At 42.2% G+C, this 27,751-nt stretch overlaps 1 protein-coding gene across 1 annotated transcript in view; it reads right to left on the reverse strand.

Moving 5' to 3' along the window:
- The window catches only part of LOC136632673 (cytoplasmic phosphatidylinositol transfer protein 1-like), a 125,832-nt gene that overhangs the window by 24,551 nt on the left and 73,530 nt on the right, over positions 1-27,751 (reverse strand). The window contains exons 3-4 of the mRNA XM_066607719.1: positions 19,226-19,314; positions 3,816-3,823 (exon numbers count right to left, since the gene is read on the reverse strand). Of these exons, the coding sequence (XP_066463816.1) occupies positions 3,816-3,823; positions 19,226-19,314 (97 nt within the window). The remainder of the gene's footprint in view (positions 1-3,815; positions 3,824-19,225; positions 19,315-27,751) is intronic.

Genomic DNA, 27,751 nt, shown 5'->3' on the forward strand with positions numbered 1-27,751 from the left:
CTACCTACTTTCCCCCCTGGGCTAACCCCCAGGGCGACAACTGGGCATTGGTCCCTACAATAAACTGAAGGAACCCTGGGGACAGGGACAGGAAAGACCAACTAACCAGTAGACAGAAAATAAACACAAAAGCCAAGTCAGAACTAAGAGAGTCAATAACCACCAAAGAACTATCAAGGAATGCAGAGGGAGACAAATAGGTCAGAGCAAACCGGGTCAGAAGTCTGGAGCAAGCAACCTGAGTGGGTGTTAGCTGGAGAACAATTAGCAACCACTGGCAGGGACTGACAGTGTCTGCAGAGTTAAATACCCAAAACCCTGCCTAGGTTGGGGCAGAGTCTGGTGACGCGCCAGCCGGCAATGCATAACTACTGGCCCTCACTGGCTGCACCCCCTAACAGGGGAACTTTGAACCTGACCACCGAGGCCCCGCCCATCAGCTCCACGGACCCCACGCCCGATGCCGGACTGGACGACAACCACCCCAGGTGCCCCCCGGGAGGCAGCGCCATGACCACATCGCACACCACCACCGGCAACCGTAAGTCCCCTCCTGACAGCTACGTCACATTAATGGCCTGCATCTATGATCTCGAGGATGTGGTTAATACCGCCCATGCGCAGTGCTATTGGGATGACGAACTATAAAGTGAAAAAATGTGGTGGCTGATGACGTGCATCTCCCGGCACCGGTAGGTGTTACCCACACAGCTGATACAGCTCAATGTTATTGGTTTTATATATAAAGGAGGGTTTTGTGGATGTTAAACAAGCTTGACAAAGATCCCAGGTGGGATCGAAACGTTGCTGTCTAGTTTGTATCTGGACCAAATGGAATAAAGTGTCCTTTTATCAAAAAACAAGTGTCGTGGATGCTGCCTTCTTTAAACTACATTTGGACTATTGCTCAATTAGAATTCGATCCTGTTGGAGGCGCTGCAATCATTTCAATATACTGCTCAGCTTATTGTAGCCTGGTAGGTGAGTGCTGCTTGACTTGTCTACTATTTGGAACTTGGTAATAAATATGTTCAACTGGTATTAGGGAGGATATTATTTTAGGGCACTTCTGCATGGAGCGGTTAAAGTTCAGATAATTGCTGGATCGTGTGTGTCTGAAGGATAATCGTTCAGGGTAAACCCTGAAGGTCACTAAATGACGAATGATAAGTTGTTCGCTTATGGTTCTGCGTTTATATAAATTAAACGAGAATCACCCTGTGTATACAGGTAATCATTCCTCTATGAACAACTGCATGTTTAAATGGAGACGGCTGGCTGGAATCGATCTCTGGGTCACTCTACTACTATTCACTGAGCAATCATTGCTACCATTTGAAAGCACTGGAGTGATAATCGCTGCGACAACTGTTGTCGCTTGAGCACTCAACAATTGTCCTATATGAAAGACCCTAAAGCCCCATTAACATGCAATGATTATCACTCAAACGATGTCTCTTGAGCGATAATCATTGTGTGTAAATGCTACCATGGTTTGCTTTTCGGACGAATGATGATTTTTAGTTCAGCTTAAAATCCATTGTTCGGCCGGGGAGCTGATAGCTGGGACCACATGCTGTGATTTTCCAGGGGAGTGCTGATAACATTGTGTTCAGCTGCAGTCCCTTGGCAGAACAAAAGGGCTGTATGCAGAAAACAGGCCACCTGCTGTTCTCTGCATACAGCACACAGAGGCTCATTTACATGCAAATGAAGGTAATAAGCTACTAATTGGCATTAGTACCCATTAGCAACTTATGCAAAATGATCGCTCAAACTGTCAATCATCCTATCATGAGTGATCATCTTTGTGTGTAAATGGGGCTTTAGGCTTCCTATACACAGCTGAGCCAGATATTGGGCCGTGAAACTCGGCCCAATATTGTGCAGTTGCTTATGCAATGCACTGTTTTGTAAAATAACGCCTCCCATCACTTTGGTGATGTTGCGATCCTCTGGCGCAGCTGAAAGCACCGGCACGTGTTTCCCATTGTTTTCAATGGGAAACCTCGCATCGCACTTTCATATGCACAGTGCATTCCTGTCCCATTGAAAACAATTCGTGGAAACACCCAAAGATAGGACATGTCGCGATGCAATGCTGGAAAAAAATCACTCATGTATATAACCCCATTCAAAAGAATAGGGTTCATATTCATGCGAGATTTGTATGTCAGCCTATTTTAGTTCAAGTAGTTCCGATTCTCTAACAGACACAGTGATTAGATTATTTAATTTTACTTAATTAGTTTAATATTTGAACTGCTAGAATGAGCTCACATATTATACATGTAGACAGCTCCCATTGTATTCAGAGGGAGCTGTATGAATTCGTATGCAGTGAACTGGATCTGGTGGGGTCGGACCCCCACTGTCATAAAGTTGTCCCCTATTCTGTGGATAGGGGATAACTTTTTACCTTGACACAACCCCTTTAGCATTAGAACTGCTGTGATTTTGTTTACTGCATTGCATTTGAATTGCTGAAGGAGTCATAAATGACTCCCACAGTGATTTCATTGTTAGCAGTTCATTGCTGGTTATGTTAATTGTCTATGGATAATTATGTGGGAATTGGAGTCACAGTGTTTTCTGGTCACAGGTGCAAATACAGAAGCATGGCACTACACAAGCTCTGTTTGGGCCAGAGTCAGAAACTATTAATGAAAGTGTTAAAATGGAAAGAATACTGGGAATAAGGCGTAACCCAGTAAGAGATGCGCAAGTCCATATATATCTGACTTCTTCATATATTTATAGTATCAACATAAAAAGAAGTGTTTTGAAACAATATTCCTTTTCCTCAGTATTATTGGAGACGTGTTTCCGGTGAAGGAAGCTGAAGAAGACAGTTGGAAGTTTACATGGGAGTTTTGGAGCAGTTTCAGACCACTATCTGGAGAAAGGGACTGTATCGTGAACTCAACAAAGCCCTGGAGAATACTTCTGTTGTGACAAGGCACCCCCAAGTTCAGTTAAAGGGATTTGTCCTGTGAGATTTCAAGATTACAGACTGTAACCAATACACTGTATTGCCTCTAAATGAAACTGTAACCAATGTGCTGTGTTCCTTCTTGAGATACTATCCACTGTCAATATTAACTATCAAGCTTTGTGCCTTTCCAATACCCTGTAACCATCAAGCTCTGAACCTACTATGTATATGTCTACCTCTTCACTGTGCTATCCATGAATAGGGTCCTATCATAAGGCCACACACAGAACTGACCCTCCTACAACTTAAATTATGGCAAAATATAAGAATATAACTTTCCATACTACCGTGTTTCCCCCTAAATAAGACAGTGTCTTATATTAATTTTTTTTTTCAAAAAGGTTTAACTTTTTTACATGTATAGCTGCCTAGACACTATTTTAATTGACTTTTTAATTAACTGTCAGCAGGGCTTAATTTTGGAGTAGGGCTTATATTTCAAGCATCCTCAAAAAGCCTGAAAAATCATTTTGCATCCTCAAAAATTCTGGAAAATCATGCTATGTCTTATTTTCAGGGTATGTCTTATTTTCAGGGAAACGGGGAGGTCTGGTGTGTGATCTGTATTCATTTAGGGTTATGCACTTTTTGTGATTAAAAAGCTTTAGGTCAGAAGTATTTTCTATATAAATGAGAGGGGTATAATTTAAAAAAATTACAAGTGCCACTTATTCTTTTCATCTTCAGAATTTCTCTCATGTCACTTCTCAACAGTTGGCAAGTATGTTGAAGAGTAAACATTGCTTAAATGTTGTACGAAGCCTTAATAATGCTCAAAATTGAAGACAAAACAAATAGGACACAGGATCATGTGACTTACTGTATATTCTGTTTGCCAGCCGACAGGAAACCGAGGGAAAAAGCAGAAGAGATGCATTAACAAGGTATAAAAAACAGTATCTGCTCAGCACAGTAGCCTTATAATCTGCTAATAGAGTATTGCTAATATTAAAGCGCTCACTTCTGCTTTTTCGTTCTATTTTAATCTCTTTTTCATGCAAATTGAAGAGTTTAGTGGAAGCTCACCCACAAGCTCAACATCTCAGTAGCTGTCAGTAATATTTATATCTTCAAACATAAGACATGAAAGTTGCAGATACCTAGTCTATAAAAAGTATTCCTTGGAGTTTTCCATCTTTAATTGTGTAAAACTTTGGTTTAGCATGGTTATAAAACCAGTAGAAAACTCTTTAAAGGGATTTTCCCATTAACAAAAATGCCCTTAATAACTGAACAATTTATTTACACCTTCTACCACTACTGCACAATTCTTGAGATATACTATTACCTTCACCCCAGACTTCCTGTATACAATACTGTACATTTCTGGGACACAGGTTGCATAGAGCCCCTGTGCAAAGAATGGGCTCCTCTACCAACAAATTTACCAAAACATATACATGCATATAAAAATATACATCATTAATAAAAAAAGACTAGTAAATCTAAAGACTACAGACACTTATATTGTACATTTTACTACAAGTTTTCAACAAAAGTTACAACCCTAAATAATACTTTTAAGTATTTAAAGGGGCTTTTGAAGGAGAAAACTATTGGTGTCCTATCCTCATCATTAACCAAGGCAACTAAGAGATTGAATTGGTGGGATTGGACAAGACTCCGATCCCGGTCATGGAGGCCAGCTGTGTGTATTGGCCCAACTCCTGCCGCTAGTCTCCCAGGAACAGTGACAGTACCCAGGAAATCCAATGAAGTGTACCACTCATGACGGATATACACTTCAGAGAGCGAGAAGGAGTTAAGCTGGTTTTCCAAAAGATGAAAAAAAAAATCAGTGGTCAAGTAACGGGCTAAAATAAAAAAAAGCCATACTAACCTGTAAGATGTACCTCTGGATCCATGTCAGGAGCCCAAGTCTGTGGTACTCGGGTCCTGGAGGAAGCTGCAGTGGTCACATGATGTTCATTGTATGCATGACTGCTCAGCCAATCACAAGCTTCAGTGGTGACACTGTCATTAACAACATGTGACCCCTGAAGACAGTAATTGGCTGAATGGTTAAATGTATAATAAACAGAACTTGAGTGCTGCAGCTTCTTTGGGGATCAGGCTCCTGCATTGGTTCGGGAAAGACATCTAATAGGTGTAGCTTAGTTTTTAAAATTTTTGCCCATTACCTGCCCAAATATTTTTTTTACCCTAGGAAACCCCTTTACACTCCTAAACTCCCCATACTTGTGGCTGCAGGAAGCCAGAATATGATCATTGAACTTATGTTTAAGCAGCCCTGTAAGAAAGAAGTTATTTACCACGGAATTCTAGACCCTTTTAGTTTAGCAAAATTATGTTGGGGGGTGGGGTGCATATTAACTTTAAAAGAAGACCATAGGCTTTCAGTACTGTGGTGAGGCTTCCTTAACCAGTGCCACCCAAGGCTTAAGATTCAGTTTTGGATGGAGGATTGGAATGCATAAAAAAGTGTGCTTGATGGAGTACATCAGTGGGCTTAGACATCATTCACTTAACGTTATGCACCACGTCTATTGTGTCCATCCAAGAACCCCATCTGAAATGCTGAAAATGGTATTTCGATGGAACCCTGGACAAGTCTATAGACAATCATTATTGAAATAGAAGCTTTGGTCTCCACTTTAGCAGGTTTCGGTTAGTTCCTGGCATTTTAACCTGACAGAATAGAATAGCCAACTATGCCATAGCAGCAGGTATGGGTGAGATTGAAAGTGCAGTTTGTCTGCTCGGACTCCAAGTGAGATACATAAAGCATTAGTAAATCCACCTCCTCAGTGCTGTCAGGAGCGGAGTAGAAGTAAAAACCTCATAGCACCCCAACAGGCTCTCTTTTTTAATTAAAAGGGGCTAGAAATGGCGGTAGCCATTGAAATCTCCCTTGGGCATACACAAGTTGTGTGTTCACCCCTGTCTTTCACTAATCATAATTATGTCCTTATGCCGCAAAAATAAAAGTAGCCAAACAGCCCAAACTAAAGTAATATGAAAGGGTTCTTTCATAGGAGGGGGGTATGGTGTATAAATATTTATTACATCTTCAATATAACTTGCCTCTGTAATACATTTGCATTACGTGAAATGTATAAAATGCATTGCCAGGGCAGTATATCATGGCAGTCAGGAGATTTAAATTATAGATAGAGGATATATTTAGTTATATGCTTTTAAATACATTTCACATCCAAAGAGATTCACCATTGAACTTGGTAAATGTTTCTTATCTATAAAATGACCTTCATACAAGCTTAAGTACAGTAATGTTGACTGATAATTGCAACTATACAAAGGCAGAAAGAGACTTTATGATATTACATGCTATCCTGTGATACAGAAGAAAGCGAGTTGTGAACAGATGCCAATTAGATCAGAGAAGCTAGAATCAAAATGTTGTCTTTGTAATGAAAGGCCTTCAAATATTCTGAAGTATAATTTTACAAATAAGCCGTTAAACTGACTTTTGGCCATGATAACTACTAGGGTAGAGGCCTTAGTTGTCATTTTTGAAAAGTTTTTTTATTTTTTCTGAATAAAAAGTTTCTTAAAGAGTTTTGGGTGCTGATTCCAAATTCGTACTTAGATTTTGACTGTCAGGAACAGATTTCCAGCAGTAATATAAAGAAATGTGAATAAAATTGCAAGTAAATGTGTTTATAAACAGTCCTGAATAGGGTAACATACCACCATATCACCAGGTGGGAGATGTATAATTACAGAAGTGGCATGAAAATATGGGAAGTTAGATGCAAAGTTTGCATACGTCACTTATTTCTATTATGTCTGCCAGTGTTTTCCCTTTGGAATGTCCCAGCAGTAATCAGCGGCATCGCAGGCAGCCACTTTCCTTCACACCATTTTTCACTTGCATGTATGTCCTGGTGAAATCTGTCACCGTGCTCATCTGATATGTCACCACAGCTTTCCGGGAAGTACTGGTAGACAGTTCTGATAAATAAGACCTTTGGTTTTATGGTCACTGTAGTGTAACAGAATGGTATTATATTGAATATCCTACTTTCTTATGCCTATAACTTCATTTTCTTGCTGACAGACTATTTTGGATTCAGCACCCTGAATATAGGTAAGAACACTGATTTTTACACAGGAATACATGCCCATGTAACACAGCGCTATTATTCTGGACAGTCCACAACATTGACATACTGTAGTAAAAATTTGCAAGGCTGAAAAAAACAGACATATATCCATCAGTTCAGCCTATTATCCTGCCATATTATTCCAGAAGAAGGTGAAAACCCCAGGAGGTAGAAGTCAATTTTTTCATTTTCCGGGAAAAAAAATCCTTCTCAACTCTAAATTCTTGAACCACAACCCATCCCTAGTAATCAATGACTGTAACTTGTAACATTATTACACATAAAAAAGGTGTCCAGGACTCTCTTGATCTCTTTTAGTGAGTTCCCCATTACCACATCCTCAGGCAAAGAGTTCTATAATCTCACTGCTCTTACAGTAAAGAACTCTCTTCTATGTTGGTGTAGAAACCTTCTTTCCTCTAGACCAGACCTGGGCAAAGCACGGCCCGCGGGCCACATCCGGCCCGCTGAATAGCTCGGACCGGCCCGAGTCCGGTGTCAGCAACGGGAAGCAGCGAAACTATGCACTCCGAAGCCTTGTCTATTTTGTTCACTTCTGTGCTGTGCTAATAGTTATTCAGGCCTTACTTATTCAAGCACCTCTACCAATGACGTAGGCTTGAATAACTTTATTAAACAGCACATAAGTTAACAAAATGGACAAGGCTTCGGAGTTTGTAGTTTCACTGCTTCCCGATGCTGAGTAAGTGATGCCACTGTAACTTCTGAGTGCCAGGATGCTCGTTGCGGACCTTGGGGAGTGCCAGGACAATCGTTCCACGCTCGTCATTGGTAAGTGTCAGGACTTTTCCCTTTGCATTGTAATTAGAATAATAATACTAATAATATTCACTTTTTAATCTCTCTTCTTGGGGCAGCTCTCTGTGCCCTCTCCTAGGAGCATACTACTGTGTATTAAAAAAATCTATTTTCCGAGGTTAGCTGTTAACCCTTAAATATGGCGGCTAACATTAAAAAAAGAAAAATTGATGCAGAATGCCGAGTTTTTAACAAAGAATGGACTTCTAAATATCTATTTACTGAAACCAAAGGTAAAGCTGTGTGTTTAGTTTGTGGAGAGCAGATAGCTGTATTTAAAGATTACAATTTGCATCGCCATTATGAGACTAAACACGGAGAGAAATACAAGAACTTGACGGAGGCAGAGCGGGCACGGGTATCTGAAGATTTGCTAGCAAAACTGCAAAGTCAGCAAGGATTTTTTTAAAAACTTCACTCATCCAGGGATGCAGCCGTAAAGACCTGCTTTGTAGTATCCTACAAAATTGCAAGAAACAGTAAGCCATTCTCTGATGGGGAGTTTGTCAAAGAATGTTTGGTGGACTCTGCAGCGCTAATTTGTCCTGAGAAAAAAGAAGCATTCGCAAAAGATAGTTAATTTCATCAGGGCAAGAGCACTAAATCACAGACAATTTGTTGCACTGTTGGAGGAGCCGTATTACAGCGCCATTCATTTTCAATGGCGGCCGTATTCTGGCCGCAAATCGGGCGGCTGGAATACGGCCCCATTAAGGCAATGTGCATGGAGCCTTCGTATGTTGGTCTGGCCCTCTAAAACCATTCCAATTTCTCATGTGGCCCCATGGGAAAATTAATTGCCCACCCCTGCTCTAGACGTATAAGGTGACCTGTTGTTACAGTTAAAGTCCTGGGTATAAATAGATGATGGGAGAGATCTCTGTATTGTCCCCTGATATATCCATACAGGTTGCCCCTCATCCGTCTTTTTTCTAAACTAAATAACCCCAATTTTGATAACCTCTTTAGGTTTTGTAGTCCACCCATTCTGTTTATTACTTTAGTTGCCCACCTTTGTCCCTGCTCAAGCTCTGATGTCATTTTTGCACTGGTGGCCAAAACTACAAAATATTCTGTGTGCTCTGATTTGTTAAGTGGTGGAACCATGTTTTTGTCATGTGTGCCTATGTTTCTTTTGATGCACTCCATGATATTTTTTGCTTTGACTGCAGCTGCTTGACACTGGCTTCTACAGTTAAGCATACTGTCAACTCGTATCCTTTCTGTGTTCCCACTTTATTATAGTGCCCCCTCTGTATTCGCACTTTATTATAGTGCCCCCTCTGTGTTCCCATGTTGTTAAGGTACCCCTTTCTTCCACTGCTAGGAACTGGCGGCTTGTGGTGAGGGAGGAAGGGGTATTCCACCTGCCTACTGGAGTGGTGGGATAGCCCCCAAAATCAAGATCTGTCCTAATAAATTTGGGATGCTTGGGAGGGATGGTGAAAAGGTAAAGATTTTGCGGGCTGTGTCTGCGTTTTATTTCAAAAGAAACACTCAGAACATAACCTGACATGCCTATTTTAGACCACAAGAATCTTACTGCTGATTTCATTATATTTTCTATCCGGTAGGACACATTCAGCTGCTGCTATTTATTCTCTAGTTTTTAAATAGCAAGCTATATTCATAGACTCCCCCAGTATATCCTGCTCTCACTCTGTGCATAACCCTTTCACTGTGCCTTCTGTGAATATAAAGCCGCCCTCCCCCATGTTGACTCTTGTTCAAATGACAGTCTTGCAAACATTTGTTCTGTATTTACTCTGTGCCAGTTCAGTGACAAGCTTCAGTCAAACTCCCTCGCTTGCAGAGCAGATTGCACCTGCTTGGTTTAAGCTTTTACGCAAGCGTTCACTAGAGACACCGCATTATTAATCAGTCACTAAAGACACCATATTGGCTCTTAGTAGTGGATTGTGTCTCAGGAACAATGCATAAACAACATGACTTCTACATAAACGTCTCTACATTGGCAAGAAAAACCATTCATAAGTGCCTATACTACTAATGCTATATAGAAAGAAGACGTCAGCTCACCTTGACATTCTCGACTAACCAATGGGTTGAGCGATCCCAAAGTTGCTCAGATTGCACCAGTAAAGGCCCATTTACAAGTAATGATTATCGCTCAAAATTCGTTCAACTGAATGAGAGTGCATGATAATTCATATGTCTAATTGCAAGCCATCATGCACTTTTCATTCACTTTTTGTTTGTCATTACACTGGCATGTTCCCCTGAGAGCCATGTGATCAAAGAGTTAGAGAAAGAAGGCGTGCGCAGTGCAGCTGTAATGATGAGCGTGATGCACAATATGTCTTCCGGCTTCCATAGTCATCCCAGTGAAGTGGTAGGGTTCAAACTGCCCCGACGGTCATGTGATGCCGGAAGTAGAAGTCGGGGACCGGTGCAGACCGCAATCAGAAACCAAACTTGTAAGTGCACAGAGATAGATATATAAATGTATGTGTGTATTCTATGTGTTATGCTTAAAAAGGACACCTCTTGGAGTGTCAAAACGCGTTACATTTCTGTCCTGTGACAAAATAAAAAATGGAAACCTAAGTTTTTGGTGGTTACCTGGACCCAGACTTGGAGGAGCACGGGTCTTTTTTTTCTGGATTTCATATACGTAGACCCTTTAAATAAGTCTTTATAACAATGATTGGCAATTGGCCAAAACCCATAAAACCTCCTTAAGAAAAGATGATACCCTTCCTGACCCACGTCATAGGCCTCTCATTATCAAACCAGAAACCTACTAGGAAAATGAAGGATTGGGTACTTTGAACTTCAATGCCCAATCTAGTTATTCCCTGAGATATATGGTGCCAGAGCTGCCTGGCTTCAACTTAACTTCCTAAACACCTGAACATTCAGCTGAACTGAGCATTTATGTATATGGGCGAATTAGAGAAAACAGCCATCAGACAAATGATTGTTTGTTGGACAGTTATTGTAGGTGTATGGGCAGTTTTAGATAGGGCTTGAAAATTCTGTTGCGTCATGATAGCACTGGTAGGAGTTTAAAAAAATACAGATATGTGGGCTTCCCACCATTGGAGAGGTGAAGACCATTCCCGTTCCAGTTTTTGTGAAGAGAGAGCTGCTATAGTCGGATAAACTGCTACTTGGCTGCCTGGAGCAAACATCTTGGCCTGTTCTTATTTTTGTGTCCTCTGTGTGGAGCTTCATCCATAAAAGCCGGAAAAACATTGGACATGGAAGCAAAGAAGAGCAGTGGGCAGCCAACTGCAGTAATTGCTGTGGAGCAGTTATTGATAGAGTCACCAGTCAGTACCAGTTGCCCAGAATATGTAAACCCACCGGTGAGTGACCATCACCAACCACCAATCTACAGAGAATCAAGTGTGTGTCCTCATACCAAGAGACTGCTGCCTGTAATAACCACATTTTTGCACTACATCTGTATCCATCAAACCAGTTTGCCTGAAATAGTAGAGTTGCTTTTTGCCGCATTGCATCACGTGACTCTGTCTTTTTACTTGCTGCACCATTAACCCTTACCAATCCACTTTGTATCCTAGTTTTCCTAGGGGGCTTACTCTTTTTCTGCCGTTATACAATGGCGCTATCTGCTGACTAAAGCCAGTACTGCATGAGGTGACACGTTGGATAGGCTCCAACAGCAAAGAGGCTGGAAATATACAGTAAGAGAACCCCAAAGGACGTCTTCCAACATCGGAGCTGTACAGCCTTAAATCATAATGTCTTTAGACCTCAGACAGTGGATTGGAAAGGGTTAAAAACTTCCCAGTGTTTCATCCTATTTGCATGTATGGTGGATTCCCACTGCCCTTCCCTTCAAACTGAATTCATTTAAATTTATGAGAATAATTTCTATTTTTACGATTCTTTTCTTCCCCTTATGTCACTGTGCTAGACAATACGGAAATTATGCTTCTGTGATCAAAAATGGTAAGATTTGTGCACATACTGATCTGTGTAAGCACAAAGAAATCAGCATAATAAACAGCAGAGAAGAAGAATCTCCATAATAAGCCAACTGGACCAAACTGAATTTGTACCACTCATAATGTTAGCGATAATTAATGTTTATTTGCTGCAGTCTGACACACTGTAAAGACTGAAATAATCAGGTATTCAGGTTGGCACAGGCTTAGAGGGAACCAGTCTCACATTTTCCATCTCCATTCAACCTTACTGTGCCCTCCGTAGCCTGGAATAACCTGCTGGCTTCACGTTGTGCGCTGTATTACATAAAGAGATTGGCTTTTGGTGCCGTGTAGAAATAACTGTGTTGATGTGAGATCTTTACTGTCAGTTATCATAAGCTATAGAAGATCAGACTAGAAATAAAAGTCATAGTGCATCTATCGGGTTGTCGAATGAAGCATTCCGCCTGTGACATGTCCTTATCATGGACAAAAGAGACATTTTAATATATTTCTTCCCCTACAATGAAATCATACATACATATGCAAAGCAAAGCATTTTACAGCAAAGAAACAAGTCTCAAAACCTAAATTACTGCCAGGAAGTTCTTCTCATTGTCTGTCATGCTACAGATACAGTGGAGCCTGGTCATCTGTCCCTGCTTCTGCAAGCCGGCTAGTACGCATTACACTTACCACTTACATTGCAACCAATAGCATAAATATCTAAAAATTATTTTGCAAAGATTTTTATTTTTCCGTTAAACAGTGACATACGTGACTTAATTTCTATAAAAGTTCATGTTGCCTTTGCATGTCAATTTTTTTTATCTTTCACAAGCCATTATGGTTGTAGTAAGGACTAGTGTAAAGGCCCATTTAAACACAACGATTATCACTCAAAAGCCGTCTTTTGAGAGATAATCGTTGTGTGTAACTGCACTGACATTGTGCGATTTTCGTTACCCTGTCGCTCATTGTTGTCTTTCAGCATGCTGAAAGACAACGATCAGCCTTATCAGGGATTCACAGCGGGATACAGCTGATACTGTTGTTTCAGCTGTATCTCGTCCCTGATAACGGGCTGGGTATGAAGAACAGAGCGGTCCAGCTCTGTTCTCCATACCTGGCACGGAGCGCTCAGCTGTATAACAGCCGGCGCTCGGAGTGGGGAAACATCTGGATGCAGAAGATAAGCGGGGACATCCTGCTTGTTCTCTGCATCCTCCACTGGGAGCGCTCGGCTTTATAACAGCTGGGCACTCCCAGCGGGGAAACAGCTGTATGCAGAAGACAAGCGGGTCACCCCGCTTGTCTTCTGCATCCTCCGCTCCCAGCGCTCGGCTGTATAACAGCTGGCGCTCGGAGCAGGAAAACAGCTAGATGCAGAAGACAAGTGGGAACACCCCGCTTGCCTTCTGAATCCTCCGCTGGCAGCGCAAGGTGATCGTTCATCTTGAGCGGTCATCTTGCACTGTAAATGACACAACGATGATCGCTCAAAAGTCGCTTTCATGAGAAAATAACAGTGTCATAGCATGTTATAAGGCTTTAAAAATCCAGAAAGTCAACAACAAAGATGCACGAGGCTGGTGTTATTTCCGTACAATAATCCACTTTTACAAAGGGCACTTTTACACTGGTCGATACTTGCCAGAGTAATTGCTTAAAGGAGCAATTATGGGCAACTCTTGTCGCATGTACTCATGGGACTCGACAGAGCAAGGGGCTGAATTTCACACTTGTCTGAGTTGCTTGGCTTTTGCTCAGTTAAAGCCAAGTGACTATTGATCCATTTAAAAAGGCATCTAGGAACGACTGCCTAATTACTCTGTATGTATGCGGACGGCCATAAGAAATCTCATCCTCCATTTAGTGAGTGATTATTGATCCTGTGTGAAAGCACAGGAGAGATAATGGTTGGGACGGCTGTTGGGCGCTCAAGTGCCGGACAGTTGTCCCATGTAACAGTACCCAAAGATTGTCATTCCAATCCAAAGAAGTAGTTGGACTGATTTTCACTGAATTTATTAAAACCAGGCAGAATACCATAATTGAACCAGAAATGCTGACTATTTTAATGTTATTGACTTAATAATCTGTCTTAATGTATCTTTAAACGTGATGACTGTGTGGCGCATAAGCATTGCAACGACTATCGATCCTGCGCTTCCATGCAGGAGCAAAAGTTATTTAGTGAATGAAGGTGGAGGTCAATGGCTATCTCTTCTGGCCTCCTGCCTCAAGGATAAATGTCTGCCTGTTCACATGGTCCAATAGTAGACAGGTTTTTAGATGAGCTAAAAACCAAGCAACTCCGACAAGTGAGTGATTTCTTGCTCAGGGCCTGGTTGGCAGCTGTGCGTACAAGAGCTGACTATTGCCCAAAATCAGTGTTTCCAGTGATTATTCAAGTATTAACCCTTTGCAATCCAATCTTAGATTCAGGGATTCCCAAGGGGCTGTCTCTTTTTGCCATTATACAATGGCGCCATCTGCTGGCTAGAGCCAGTACTGCAGTATGGGACATGCTGGAGAGGCCCCCAACAACAGAGCGGACAGTAATCTACAGGAAGAATACCCTGCTGGACGTCTTCCGACATCGGAGCTGTACAGCCTTCAATCAGAATGTCTTTAGACGTCAGACAGTGGATTGGAAAGGGTTAATTGCCTTATGTAAAGGTACCTTTATACTACATCTCATTGGAGACCTTGCACAGTTTTGTCACTATTAAAATTTGATAAGTGACCAAGTCCAGTTTTTCGCACATTTTATGCATGTCCCACTTGCGACTGTCATAGATGACTTAGTAAATGTGGACAGGTTCTCTTTGTTGTATTGAATATGTTTTGTATGGCATTTTAAAATATAGGAAAATAATATAATGCTCTAAGTTTGGCCCATTAAATACTTTGATTTCCAGTAGTTGTATGAGTGCAATTCAAAACACGTTACCATCATAGGGACTAAAAAAAAACCTTTAGGCCACCTGCACACAAACGGGTCTGATTCCACAAGTAGATTTCCACCACAGAAGCCCTGAGATTCATTGCAGAAATGAATTGAGAGTGTTTGTGGACAATCGCGATGTGATGGTTTTTCCTCACGGAGGATACGCTGTACATCACAAAAAATATTGCAAGCAGGTGATTACATCAGAAAGTTGCCCATTCCCCTGGAAAAACCCTTCTATACAAAATATTTAAGCCTCTTTCACAGGGCAACGCGATATTGCCGCAAGAAAAATCGCAGCGATATCGCATCGGTGGTCTGTGCGATATCGCTGCATTTTCATCACACATTGGTTCATCACAGCCATTCAATGGCCAATCACAGCCAGCGCTTCCTGGAGGTGGGGAATTTAAACCCCTGACCAGGAAGTACTGAGAGAAAACTCAAAGCAAGTGTCGGGGACCTGCAGAGAAGACGCAGCAAAGTCAACATCGGCTGTTAGGTGATGTATTTGGTTTTTTTAGGGCTTGTACAGTAGGATTTCCTACTGTAAAAGTTGCATTGCACCGCATTTTCGTGCGATGCGATCAAACAGAAAGGAAGGCTCAATAGGGAAACATGGGCTACAAAACATTGCAAATCGCGGTAATATTTAGCAACCCGCAATTTTTTTTTCTCGCAGTGTCGCAGGCTACAAAACATCGCTAATGTGAAGGAAACCCATAGGAATGCATAGGCTCCACATACATGTGATTTGTAGCACAGTAGCATCGCGCGATTTTGTCGTCCGTGTGAAGGCGGCCTAATGCCCAGACGACATTCTCTAGTGCTTTTGTGGTGGTGAGAGCTTAGAACCGCCTTCAGAACGGCATACTGCTCTCTTGGCTTGGGAGAGCAATGAACCTGCCCATATCGAATACTCTGACTACTGCAATAAACTCATCTCTAAAAAATCTGCCCTGCACTGTCTTTTCCCTGCATTCTTGCTCCCTTTTATTCATTTTGTTATGCGGTCTCCTAGCAACCTGTGAACTATGCGCCTACAAATCCGTGCCCATTCACAATGTAATTACGGATGCACTGCAAGAAATCAATGGAGCCAGTCCACATGGAATCCGCGCTAAAATAGAGCATACTGCAATTTTTTATTTCGATAAAAAAAAAATCACAATTCGCATCCGCACATCTGCTTGAATCTGTGGAAGTTAATGCTTTCCAATGGGTTAATATCACAGCGGATTGTCAATGGGGGTGCTGATCGCAGATTCTGCAATTCATATCCATTAGGCAGCCTTATGTGCATAAAGTGGGTGCAGATATACAAACATAATTGCTAATTGTTACAAAAGAATCAGAAACTCCACAGCTTCATATTAGTCCGTGTTGCTAAATGACTTTTGCTACTTTCCCATTGTCTATTAAAATTATAGTTCTTTTTTATGGTTAGTTAAATAAATTCAGTGAGCGAAAATGATAAGAGAACAAATATCTGACCCCGGGTATTTGATCATTCTACAGCAGCTGGTATTTAAACTCAATCCCTTTGTTCAGGTATGTACCATGCAAGCTATTATATGGAGCATAAAGGATTAATCACTCCTCCTTTCTTTGATTTTCACCCTTGCTGCCCTTCCAAAGTAGTCTCACTTGTTTGCTCTGCTAACATGCAAATTTCATAAAGTTCAAAATCCTCCCAGAAATACTAGATCAAAGGAGATAAATTAGCCATTTACAATAAGAGAAATGTAAATTCGGAAAACAGATGTACTATGAGCATCCTAATACCTTGGTATGCTTAGTATGCTAGACAGTAAGAAAAAAGAACCTGGTTGTACACAAGTCAGACATATGCCAAAATGACATAAAACCTTTCATCTGAATACTTAAAAAAAAAGTAATTTCCGTCTGGTGCCAACTGTACGGCCAAATATGTTGTGAATAGAGCCAACGGGAAATGGGGGACTAAATACATGTAGCTATTCAAACTAATATGATGTCATTTTAAAATGCAATGTTATGTAGCAGTTCTTTCTCAGCAAATGGGATACTGCTTGCTGAGTTAATGTGTTCTAAATAACTATGAGGCTGGAGAAACCTCAATAGAACAGCAAAGTGATTTTACCCATAACAGCCAAAGTAATAGAATCCCTTAAAGAATCACTAAAAACTAATTGCTTTGCATCCTGCTTGTACTTCTCTTCTGCGGAAAAACGTGCTACCTACAGTATATTGAAAACACTTCCCACATAAATCAATGAAAATGTTCAAAATGCAAAAAGATTCAAAGCGGTTGCAGGTGTTATGGTGGCACCTCTAATAACCATTATACCCTTTAGGCCTCATTCACATGGGCAATGCAATTTTAAGCTGGCCACATCGGGGCTGGCATTGGCAGAAATCCTCGTAATGACTTCTAACGCTTAAATACAGTCAGCTGTCTTAATTTCCAAGCTGGGGACACGAATCCCAGGCGGAGATTGGACAAAGGCCCTAATCCTGACATATTGGTTGTCCATCTCCAGAAAATTTCAGGAAATAAATTAGAAGTTGTTTTCTCACACCATTCAACTTAGCCATGATATATCCCCAGCTATTAGACAGATGCTGGAGGTGTTTAGTGGACGAAGGGAATTTCCTTCACTTATGGTGGTCGTGCCCTGGGTTTCGGAACTTGTGGGAGGATGTCAATAAGCTATACAACGCTCTGACTAATGCTGAGATCACCTACTTCCCGGAATTGGCCCTGTTGTCAATTTTCCAAGGTTCCATATCAGGGGTGAAAAAGGGTCTACTTAGATTCTTCGTTTTGGCCATGAGGCAGGTGATTCCCAAGTTATGGAAGTCAACAATGTCCCCAACCAGAAGCACTTGGCTGGAGAACATGGACAATTTAAGACAATTGGAAGAGACCATTGACAGAGATGACAATAGGCTTCAGAAGTTCAATGTGACTTGGATGACATGGTTGATATTACGACCATCCAATCGACTCAACGAATGGCTCCTTAAAGGGAATATTCCCACTTAAGATGCTAAAGCTCCAGCGAGGTGCAAAATGACGAGGGAGGGGGAGGGAGGGGGGGGGGGGGCACCAGGAGTAATGAAGATCTTATTTATCTCTTTCTCATTTCTTCTTTCTTTTTTACCTTCATGTTCTAATCTCTTAAGTTTTCTTTAGTCCTATTTGTTTGGAAAATGTTGTTACTTCTGCAGAGTAAACTATATGAACAATATTTTCTGTTGCCCTATATGTTGGATAAATCCACGATGCAATTGTTCACATCAGTTGAATGTATGACTAAATAAAAATCTGTTAGAACTAAAAAAAGACTGGTCGCTGATTTCATGTTTTGACGGTGCAACTTTTTCAAAATCGCGCATCTGAATGAATGCTTTGGAATCCAATGCTTCATATGGTCAAGATTTTCAGCCCGTCCAAGTCTGCTTCCTGAGCTCTTTCCTTAGAGCTTAAACAGATGTGCATGTTTTAGTCCTGTTCTATGGCCACAAAAATCACAGCCGTATAACGGGACGAAACAAAACTATTGATTTCAATGGTTTAGTTTTCAATATCCGAATTCTCGTTAGTTAATACTACGAGTTTTTTGTTATTTAAAAAAAAATGTTTTCACATTTTATTATGTTCCTGTAGGGGACTTAAACCAAAAATGCTCTGATCGCAATGATAATACATTGCAGTACTTCAGTACTGCAATGCATTATTGCTCACAATAGCGATCACAGACCATGTCAGGCACGGGCGTCATTATTGGTGTTTGGTTGCCGTAGTAACCCATTATCCCTATGTGATTACATAGCGGAGGACGATGACGTCTCTGAGGGAACGTGCTCCCTCTGTGAACGTTTACATGCCACATTCATTTTGCAGTGGGAGTCAGTCAAAGCTAGTTCCTGCTGCGGGATGGCTCACTTCTGAGCCCATGCCATCCATGGGACATAAGTTTACACCCTGTTACGTTAACTACAATCCTGCCAGGATGTAAACGTACATCCTGTGCCATTAGGATTTAAAGTGTTCTGTTATAGCCAGGACAACATTAAAGCCTGGAGAGAAGAGTAGCCCACTGGAATCCAGGAATGTAACATTAACCTTTTCAATGCCCTCCACATGGGATCTAATTAACCATTTTGACTGCCCTAGACCACCCGGGATCCTTACATTATCATCTTCACTGTCTTAGGCTGGTCTCACATGGACAGGTCGAATCCACATGTGGCAGCCCGCAGTGGAATCCAGCCCTGTCCCCAGCCAGTGTCCACATGTACCTTTTAAATATCTGTATTGTAGATGGTCACAGCGAGCCACCGTCGGACATGGACAGTACAGTTTTTTTTCCCTGCGTGGTCGCTCGGTGATGACCTACAAATTCATTACTTCACAAGCTTACATTCAGCCATATATTTTGCTAGGCAGTATGTTTTCTGTTACCTGTTATAGTATAGGGATAGTAGTTCCAAGCCTTTTCTGTAATGTAGAATATCTTTGGCACAAATCCTCTCACCCATGTGGGCAGTTTGCTGAAAAGGTACAAGACAAAATAATAAATATAACTGTGAATGCAATAACCAATTAGTTTTTCTATCCTGTATATCAACTAGTTTCATGCTGCCAATAGCAGAAGACCACGTGGTTGTTATCGGGCTTATGTGGCCCATGGCCTAATGGCCCTACCCCTCTTCTCACCGCTGACTCCCCACCATCCCCTTGAAAGTCCAGCCAGTAGCAGAACTTTCTATCTAACTCAGTCCTGCCCGACAGTGCTGCTCCATGCAGTGAAGAAACCAACTTTCTTGCTATAAAGCAGTGTAACTCTATCTATTACACTATAACTTTGAAAGGCACATACAAGACACTATTATTTTGTGTGGTTACAAAGGGGCACTATTACTTTGAGGGGAACAAAGAGTTCATTTCTACTTTGTAGGGGCACTATTACTTGCTGAGACTTCAGAAGGCACATTATCACTTTGTGGGGTCACCGAATCACATTAGTTACTGGGGCCACAGAGATGGGACTATTCCTTTTTAAGAAACACAGAGGGTGCAGTAGTGCTAAGGAAGGTGGGTTCTGTAGTGATAAGATGGGGAGGCTGTGCAGAGAAAAGTTTTGACTAAAAAAGTTTTTTTTTTTTAAAGGAATTTTATTTAGCCAGAAATTAACAAGCATATAAACACGGATAACTGGTACCGCAGGTGTCAGATTCAGCAGATAGTACATTGCATGAAAAACAGAGTAGAGATAACCTTCGCCTGCGTACATATACATATTTCTTCTTGGCATGCTATACCTGGCTGGTACTTTTTATTTCTCCCCCCCCCCCCCCCCTTTAAACTCTTAACTTTATCAGTTATTGCTAAACAGTAGTTTAACCTTGAATAGATCAGCTGTGATCAATCAGGAGAGAAAGCAAAAACTCAAACTTAGACCCCCCCCCCCCCCCCAACCCCTTGGCGCGACTCTCTTAAGAAGAACTGTGGGAATAGAGGAGAAAAAAATAGTTTTCTGAGCATTGGGTTTTATCATAGAAAGCAGATTTAACAGGTGTCTCTCTTTTTATCCTTCTCTCTCCCTCACTCCCCCCCTACCACCTGGCTTGGCTCTCCCGACGCGGTCGCGGGGGAACTCACCCAGCTATCCCAAATCTTGTCAAATTTTTCAGGGCACCCCCTGGCCATGTATGTCAATTTGTACATTGTGATTTCAGCATTAACGACCTGGACCCATGCGCTCCTAGTTGGCCTCCCAGGGTGTTTCCAATTAAGTAGGATCACTTTTTTGCATAGAAGAGTAGCAGCTTGTATAATGTACGTGTTGCTGCGGCCACCGGCAGGTATCCCACAAGCCCAAAGAGGCACGTTCCAGGATGCATGATCCTCGGTGCCGACTAAAAAAGTTTTCATAGTGTTCTAGGCCTAGATAGAGAAGGAAAACTAAAAACAGAAGAAGCCAACCAGAGAGAATGTGGCTTGTTATCACTAAAGGTACCTGTACTGTAAATTCTGTCATTGTGTAGAACTAGTATCAGACTATTATTTGGTGACTACATTATTTAGAGGTATACTAGAGCTGAGCTGTGGTATCTTAAATAAATTACAATATTATCCTGACAGCTCAATATTTAAAGAGGACTTGTCACTTACAAAATCTTCATTACCTGTCTTAAAATGTAACAGTAAAGAATCCTTACACCAACTCAGAAATAATTCGGGTGAACCAGACTTCCCAGCAGTTTACAGTGAGGAAATGTCTACTGTTTCAGTAGCGCTAAGCTTTCCTCTCAGATATTCAGCTGCTAGCAATTTACAAGATGAGGCTGAAACGTGCAGAGATTTCAACTGACATCGCACAGCATCCTGAGATGCACCAGTATACCATCAGCAGGGGCGTAACTATAGAGGATGCAGGGGATGCGGTTGCACCTGGGCCCAGGAGCCTTAGGGGGCCCATAAGGTCTCTCTTCTCCATATAGGGAGCCCAGTACTATGAATAAAGCATTATAGTTGGGGGCCCGGTTACAGGTTTTGCATTGGGGCCCAGGAGCTTCAAGTTACGCCTCTGACCATCAGTACTCATCTTTTGGAGAAATCCCTAATTTACCTAGGAGATGGGGAAATATTTCAGAAATTGCTGCATCAGCAAATGATTTAACAATACCTGTAACAATTGATAAAGGAAGAAATGAAGAGTAAATAGTGGATCAGATGAGGGAAACTTAGGCCTTGTCATAAGCAAAATATTTAAAGGCCCTGGTTACAGCCCCACAATGAATTGGGCATAGCTTGTTAATAGAAGTGCACAAATAGGATTTAATATCAGTATGGAATGATGGCTGTTGTGCAATAAACTAAAAAGTCTAATACTCTCACAATTAGTAATTTTCATTGCTGTCAGCTTTAAATGGCAGTTGACCTCCGATAGAGCCTTGGCCTTTGTTTTGTACTGGGCTTTTGTTTCAGATCTTAAGACAACTAAAAGAGTCCCTGGTTTACTGCAAAGCCACACAATAATTTGACTTCATACCATAATCTTTCAACTTGTGTGAAATAACTAAAAAAGTTAGATCCTTAAAGGAGTTGTCCACCTTGAAATAAATAAAAAATTAAGCTGCTGAGCATGACAAAAAATAACAAAATGAGCCATGCTCACCTCTCTTCTCCCAAAGTAAAAAACTGTAGGGACTCCCCCGATGATCCCATAACTACCGACAGCGGAAGCCAGGTGACCCCTGCAGCCAGTAATGAGCACATGGTCTACATCATGGCTTCCTTTAGATTGGGGTTGTGAAATCAAACTTTACAGCTTTATTTACTTATGTATTTCAATTTTCAAATGTAAGTGAGCTATCTAGTGCTATCAGTGTCATTTTTGCTCTGTGTCTATGACTGAATAACATGTTGCATTATTATCTTGCAATATTCATTCATATCTGTCATTATGTTTTTCTACTTTTTTGGTGTTGTTTCGTTTTCACAGGTTTTTATATGGGTATTAGAGATGAGCTCGAGCGAGCATTGCCCTTAGCGAGTACCTGCCCGCTCGGAAGAAAAGATTTGGGTGCCGGCGCGGGTGAGCGGGGAGTTGTGGGAGTGAGCAGGGGGGAGGGAGAGAGAGATCTCCCCTCCGTTTCCCCCTGCTCTCCCCTGCCGCTCCCCGCCCCCCGCCGGCACACAAATCTTTTCTTCCGAGCAGGCAGGTACTTGCTAAGGACAATGCTCGCTCGAGTAATTGTCCTTAGCGAGTATGCTCGCTCATCTCTAATGGGAATAGATGCCCGTGTGTGATTTTATGTGGTTTTTGTAGGTTGTACATGCTGCCCATAAAAGTCTATGGAGAAGACAGGATGAGCTGAGTGAAAAAAAAGCAGAATGATGAAGGAGATGTTGCTGCAATTAATAGTAAAATCTCATAGCTACTGGAATCACAACTACACTGCTCAGTATTTCCCTACAATGTCTTCCACACTGTTGCTCTCTCTCTCTGTATATGAGAGATAGGTTGGAAGCACACTACCATATTTCGCCCACTGTTTTATATCCGTAATATGGAAATGCGTCTTGGTCAGACTGTTGAAGTGTACACAAGAGAGCTTATTCTGAAACGTTATCTGGAATGATAGATACATTTTAAGGCCAAATTTTCATTAAGCTCAAGACTAGAGATGAGGGAACGTACTCGGTTCGGGTGTTTTTGCACTCGAGCACCACTTTTTCCGAGTAACTGACTACTCGGACGAAAAGATTTGGGGGGCGCCGGGGGTGAGCCGGGGGTTGCAGAGGGAAGTGGGGGGGGGGGGAGAGGGAGAGCTCCCCCCTGTTCCCCATTGCTACCCCCGCTCCACCACGCCGCCCCCCGGCGCCCCCCGAATCTTTTCGTCCGAGTAGTCAGTTACTCGGAAAAAGCGGTGCTCGAGTATAAAAACACCCGAACCTAGTACGTTCGCTCATCTCTACTCAAGACACAAAAGTATCATGCAAGACATGTAGCTTTCAGACAACTTTTTTTTTTGTCTTTTGCTGCTACATTCATCAAACTTGTAAAAACTAAATTTATTTGGAGAGCCTATTTAAAAAATCATTGAAAAATAATTCAGAAAATCTTACATTACATAAGAAAGAAATAACTGTTCTATTTAATGGGAAATTGTAGGATATGATGCAGCTTAGATTTATACATTCATCCTTTCACAGCAGACTCCCAATTATATTTCAGACAAATAGAAGCCCATTTGAGACTTATATGCTAAATTCATCTAAATCATCCTTTCACACAAACAACAGGCATTTCAGGTAGATTGTAAGTGCTTACAAAAACAGAGCAGATCCCTTTACAGTTAGGTTAATCCATCGTGCCCTTAATGCTCGGCTGGACACGTTGACGCATAAAATTGATAACTAGCCATGTGGATGAGGATAAATGTCTGCAACATGTCTGCTTCCTGGAGTTATTATTAACATCTTTACATAAAGCATGCGTTCCGCTGTCACACTAATGTCACATCCAATCTGCTTCCAAAACCGGCTGATTGTTCATCTGGAAAAGTGAACAGATGTATGCAGTCCTGTCCTCCCGTGTAGCGGATTCAGCGCTGGTCTCATACCAGCACAAGTACTATAATATTACCCTGTCATTCATTTCATCTCCTCAATAATTAATACTGCACAATGTTAAAGTCACTAAACGAAAACTGCTATATTGTATCCTTCAATATAAACTGCTTGAATGCAAGGGAGTAACCTGTGTGTCTCCAAGGCTATTCACAGCATGGGATTACATAGAGGGGCAAAGAATACAAAATGACTATGTAGAACTCTGAACTACAAACTCATCCGGCACAGGAGGTTGCACCTTTTAGTCAGCAGGATCTCTTGATCAGCAATGACTACTCATTATACCTATGGTGGGCCCAGGGTACATAGTCTATGCTCTATCCTTTGTCTGCTCCTGCTGAAAGTTGTGCTTCCAATGCTTTGTCAACTGAGGTCAACATAAATGTCATTAGATTACTTTGTGCATAGAACGTTTTGTTGGTGTCGAGAACTGTGTGGTGGTATTTCCTCAACCCAGTGATTCCCAACTGGAGTGTTGCGATACCCTAGTGTGCCCTAAGAGCATGCCAGGGGTGCTGCGATACCAGGGTCAAATTTACTGTTCAGTCCAGTGGCTGCTAGAGGCATCCCCTAAGCCTCCAGTTTACCGGGTGGTCGGGTAAAGCCATGAAGTTAAAAAAACAGTATATTCACCTCCTTTTCTTTTCCCTTGGTCTGGTCCTGCCTGACTTCTAGTTACGTGGAATGTGACCATTGTGGCCAATTGGACACAGCAGTCACGTGTGACTCTGCCACCCAGAAGTCAGGAAGGACTGAAGTACAAGGAAGGACCGCTGGAACAGAGCAGGTTAGACAGCAAAGGAGGTGAGTATATTGTTTTTTTTGTTTAATATAGCATAAGAGGGAACGGGGGAGCACTATTGGTGATGAGGACAAGAAAAGGAAGTGTTTTTACTTATGGGGCCACAAGGGGCAGTATTATTTCTGATAGGGGGAACAGAGGGCAGCATTATTAATGATGGAGCAACAAGGAGCAGCATTTTTCATAACAGGCAACAAGGGGCAGAATTATTAATGATGGGGCAACAAAGGAAGCATTTTTAAAAATGGGGATAATGTGATGGGGCATTTCTATTGATTGGGCAATAGAAAGGAGGATTATTCCTGATGAGGGCATAACAGAGGGGCATTATTAGTACTGGGGCTTCTGAGAATGGTTCCCACTGGGTCCACTGAGAGGGGGCGTTGTTATTACTGGGCTCACTGAGAGAGCCACTGGAATGACAGAGACTAAAGTTGAACATTTTGGCCATAATTCCGAAATGTATGTTTGCTGCAAAGCCAACACTGCACATCACCAGAAGAACGCCATACCCGCAGTGAAGCATAGTGGAGGCAGCATTATGCTTTGGGGCTGTTTTTCTGCTGCTGGATCTGGGGCTTTAGTCAAGGTGGAGGGAATTATGAACAGTTCCAAACATCACTCCATTTTGGCACAAAACCTTCAGGCCTCGGCTAAAAAGCTGAAGATGAAGAGGAATTTCACCTTTCAGCACAATGATCCAAAGCATACCACCAAATCACCAAAATAATGGCTTCAGCAGAGAAAGATCAAAGTTTTGGAATGGCCCAGCCCGAGCCCAGACCCCAATCCCATTGAAGATCTGTGAGTTGACCTGCAGAGGGCGCTACACACATGATGCCCTCCCAATCTGACAGATTTGGAGCGCTTTTGCAAGGAAGTGTGGGCAAATATTGCCAAGTCAAGATGTGCCATGCTGATGGACACCTACCCAGAAAGACTGAGTGCTGTCATCAAGGCAAAGGGTACATCAGCAAAGTATTTTTTCACCCTAAAAGATTTCGGTTTGTTTTTCAATGGAGTTGCACAAATAATGTGTCACGTTTAAGATGGAAATAAAGCTGAAATGAGTCACCTTTGTCAGTTTTTCAAACATGACAAAAACATGACCTTTTAATGGATTTATAGACTTTATATATTCACTGTATTAGTACATTCTACTATGCCTATAACATAGTAGACCCTGGAGGCATTGTCTAATAGGGTGAGTTACATGGCAGACATGGAGGCCTTTGCAATTGCATTGCAGTCTGCTGATGGATGACAGAAGGAGCTTCCTCCCTTTCTCATCTGCTTACACACGGCAGTTGCAGCATACTCTACTTTTGCGAACATTTGCGCACCATAAAAGTCTATGGGAGGTGCACAAATGAACAATATGCCATGCAAGTCTGTGTAAAAAAAAAAAGAAAACATCTGGACCTAATTAGGCTAAATAGCCATTTAAATCAGGTGTATTGCTCTGCCGCATACATATTAACTTGCCTGCATGCACAAAAAGTACACTAAAATGCACAGATATGCGTACAAATCAGTCTCATTCATAGCACAGATACGCTGCGTTGAAGCCTGCGCATTTGTGCATAAGCTTGTGTGATGCTACTAGAGATGAGCGAGTATACTCGCTAAGGCACATTACTCGAGCGAGTAGTGCCTTAGCCGAGTATCTCCCCGCTCCTCTCTAAAGATTCGGGGGCCGGCGCGGGTGACAGGTGAGTTGCGGCGGGGAGCGGGGGGGGGGGGGGGTGGGAGAGAGAGAGATCTCCCCTCCGTTCCTCGGCGCTCTCCCCCACCGGCCCCCGAATCTTTAGAGACAAGCGCGGAGATACTCGGCTAAGGCACTACTCGCTCGAGTAATGTGCCTTAGCGAGTATACTCGCTCATCTCTAGATGCTACCCTCAGTGAGAAGTGAGCAGACTTAACCCCTACTAATCTGAGCCCCTAGATATGGTAATAAATGATCTAGCAGAGCTAAATAAGTAATGAGGGAAACTAATCTGCAATCATACAAGCTGACCAGACCAACGACTGATGGTTGAAGTGCCGCTGGAATGTTTCATTGTGTATTTATGATTACAGTAATGTTTGCCCTTCTTAGTCCTTTATATTGTACATGTGAATTACAAAAGAGCCGTTTAACCCTAAAAGAAAAATAAAATGCAGCTCAGCAACGCTCTAACCTACGCTCCCCGAATAGTTAGGGTTTGTAATTTAGTATTTTCAGGTCAGCTAAAATTTGGTACTAAGTAAGGCCGGCCTCAGACGGGCGTTTTTTTGCGCGATTTGCGCATGCGTCCGGCGATTTTATAAAACCATTGCTTTGCAATGGTATCGGACACATGAGCGCTTTTTATGCGCTCGTCCGATAAATTATAGAACAAAAAATCGCAGATCGCACCTATCTGCGATCTGCGATTCCTGTTCTGTTCTCTATATGCGCTCAATGGGGCCGGCGGCAGCAGCGCCGACCCCATTGAGAACATATAGAAGACAAATCATTCTTCTCTGCCACAGCTGTAACAGCTGTGACAGAGAAGAACGATGTTTGCCCATTGAATTCAATGGAGCGGCAATACAGCCGCTCCATTGAAAGCAATGGGCTGCCGGCGTGCGCGGGGTGAATTGTCGGGAAGGGGTTAAATATATAAACCCTTCCCTGCAATTCATTCTAAAATGTGTTAAAATAAAAAAAAAATTGTATACTCACCTTTCCGCTGCAGCCGGAGTCCAGCCGCGGCCGCTGTCAGTTCTCCTGAACTGCTTCTTGGCACTATTCAGCCGGCGGGGCTTTAAAATCCCCGCCTGCTGAATGATCTGCCTCTGATTGGTCACAGCCCTGACCAATCAGAGGCTGAAAACACTCACACACCCATTCATGAATTCATGAATGGGTGAGTGACTGCTGCCTCTCAGCGCTGAGCCAATCAGGGGCAGGTCTGACTCACATCCATTCATGAATTCATGAATGGGTGTGAGTGAGGCATGCCTCTGATTGGCTCAGCGCTGAGCCAATCAGGGGACAGGTCTGACTCACACCCCCTTC

Source organism: Eleutherodactylus coqui, chromosome 6 (assembly GCF_035609145.1).
Source record: "Eleutherodactylus coqui strain aEleCoq1 chromosome 6, aEleCoq1.hap1, whole genome shotgun sequence".
Taxonomy (NCBI): domain Eukaryota; kingdom Metazoa; phylum Chordata; class Amphibia; order Anura; family Eleutherodactylidae; genus Eleutherodactylus; species Eleutherodactylus coqui.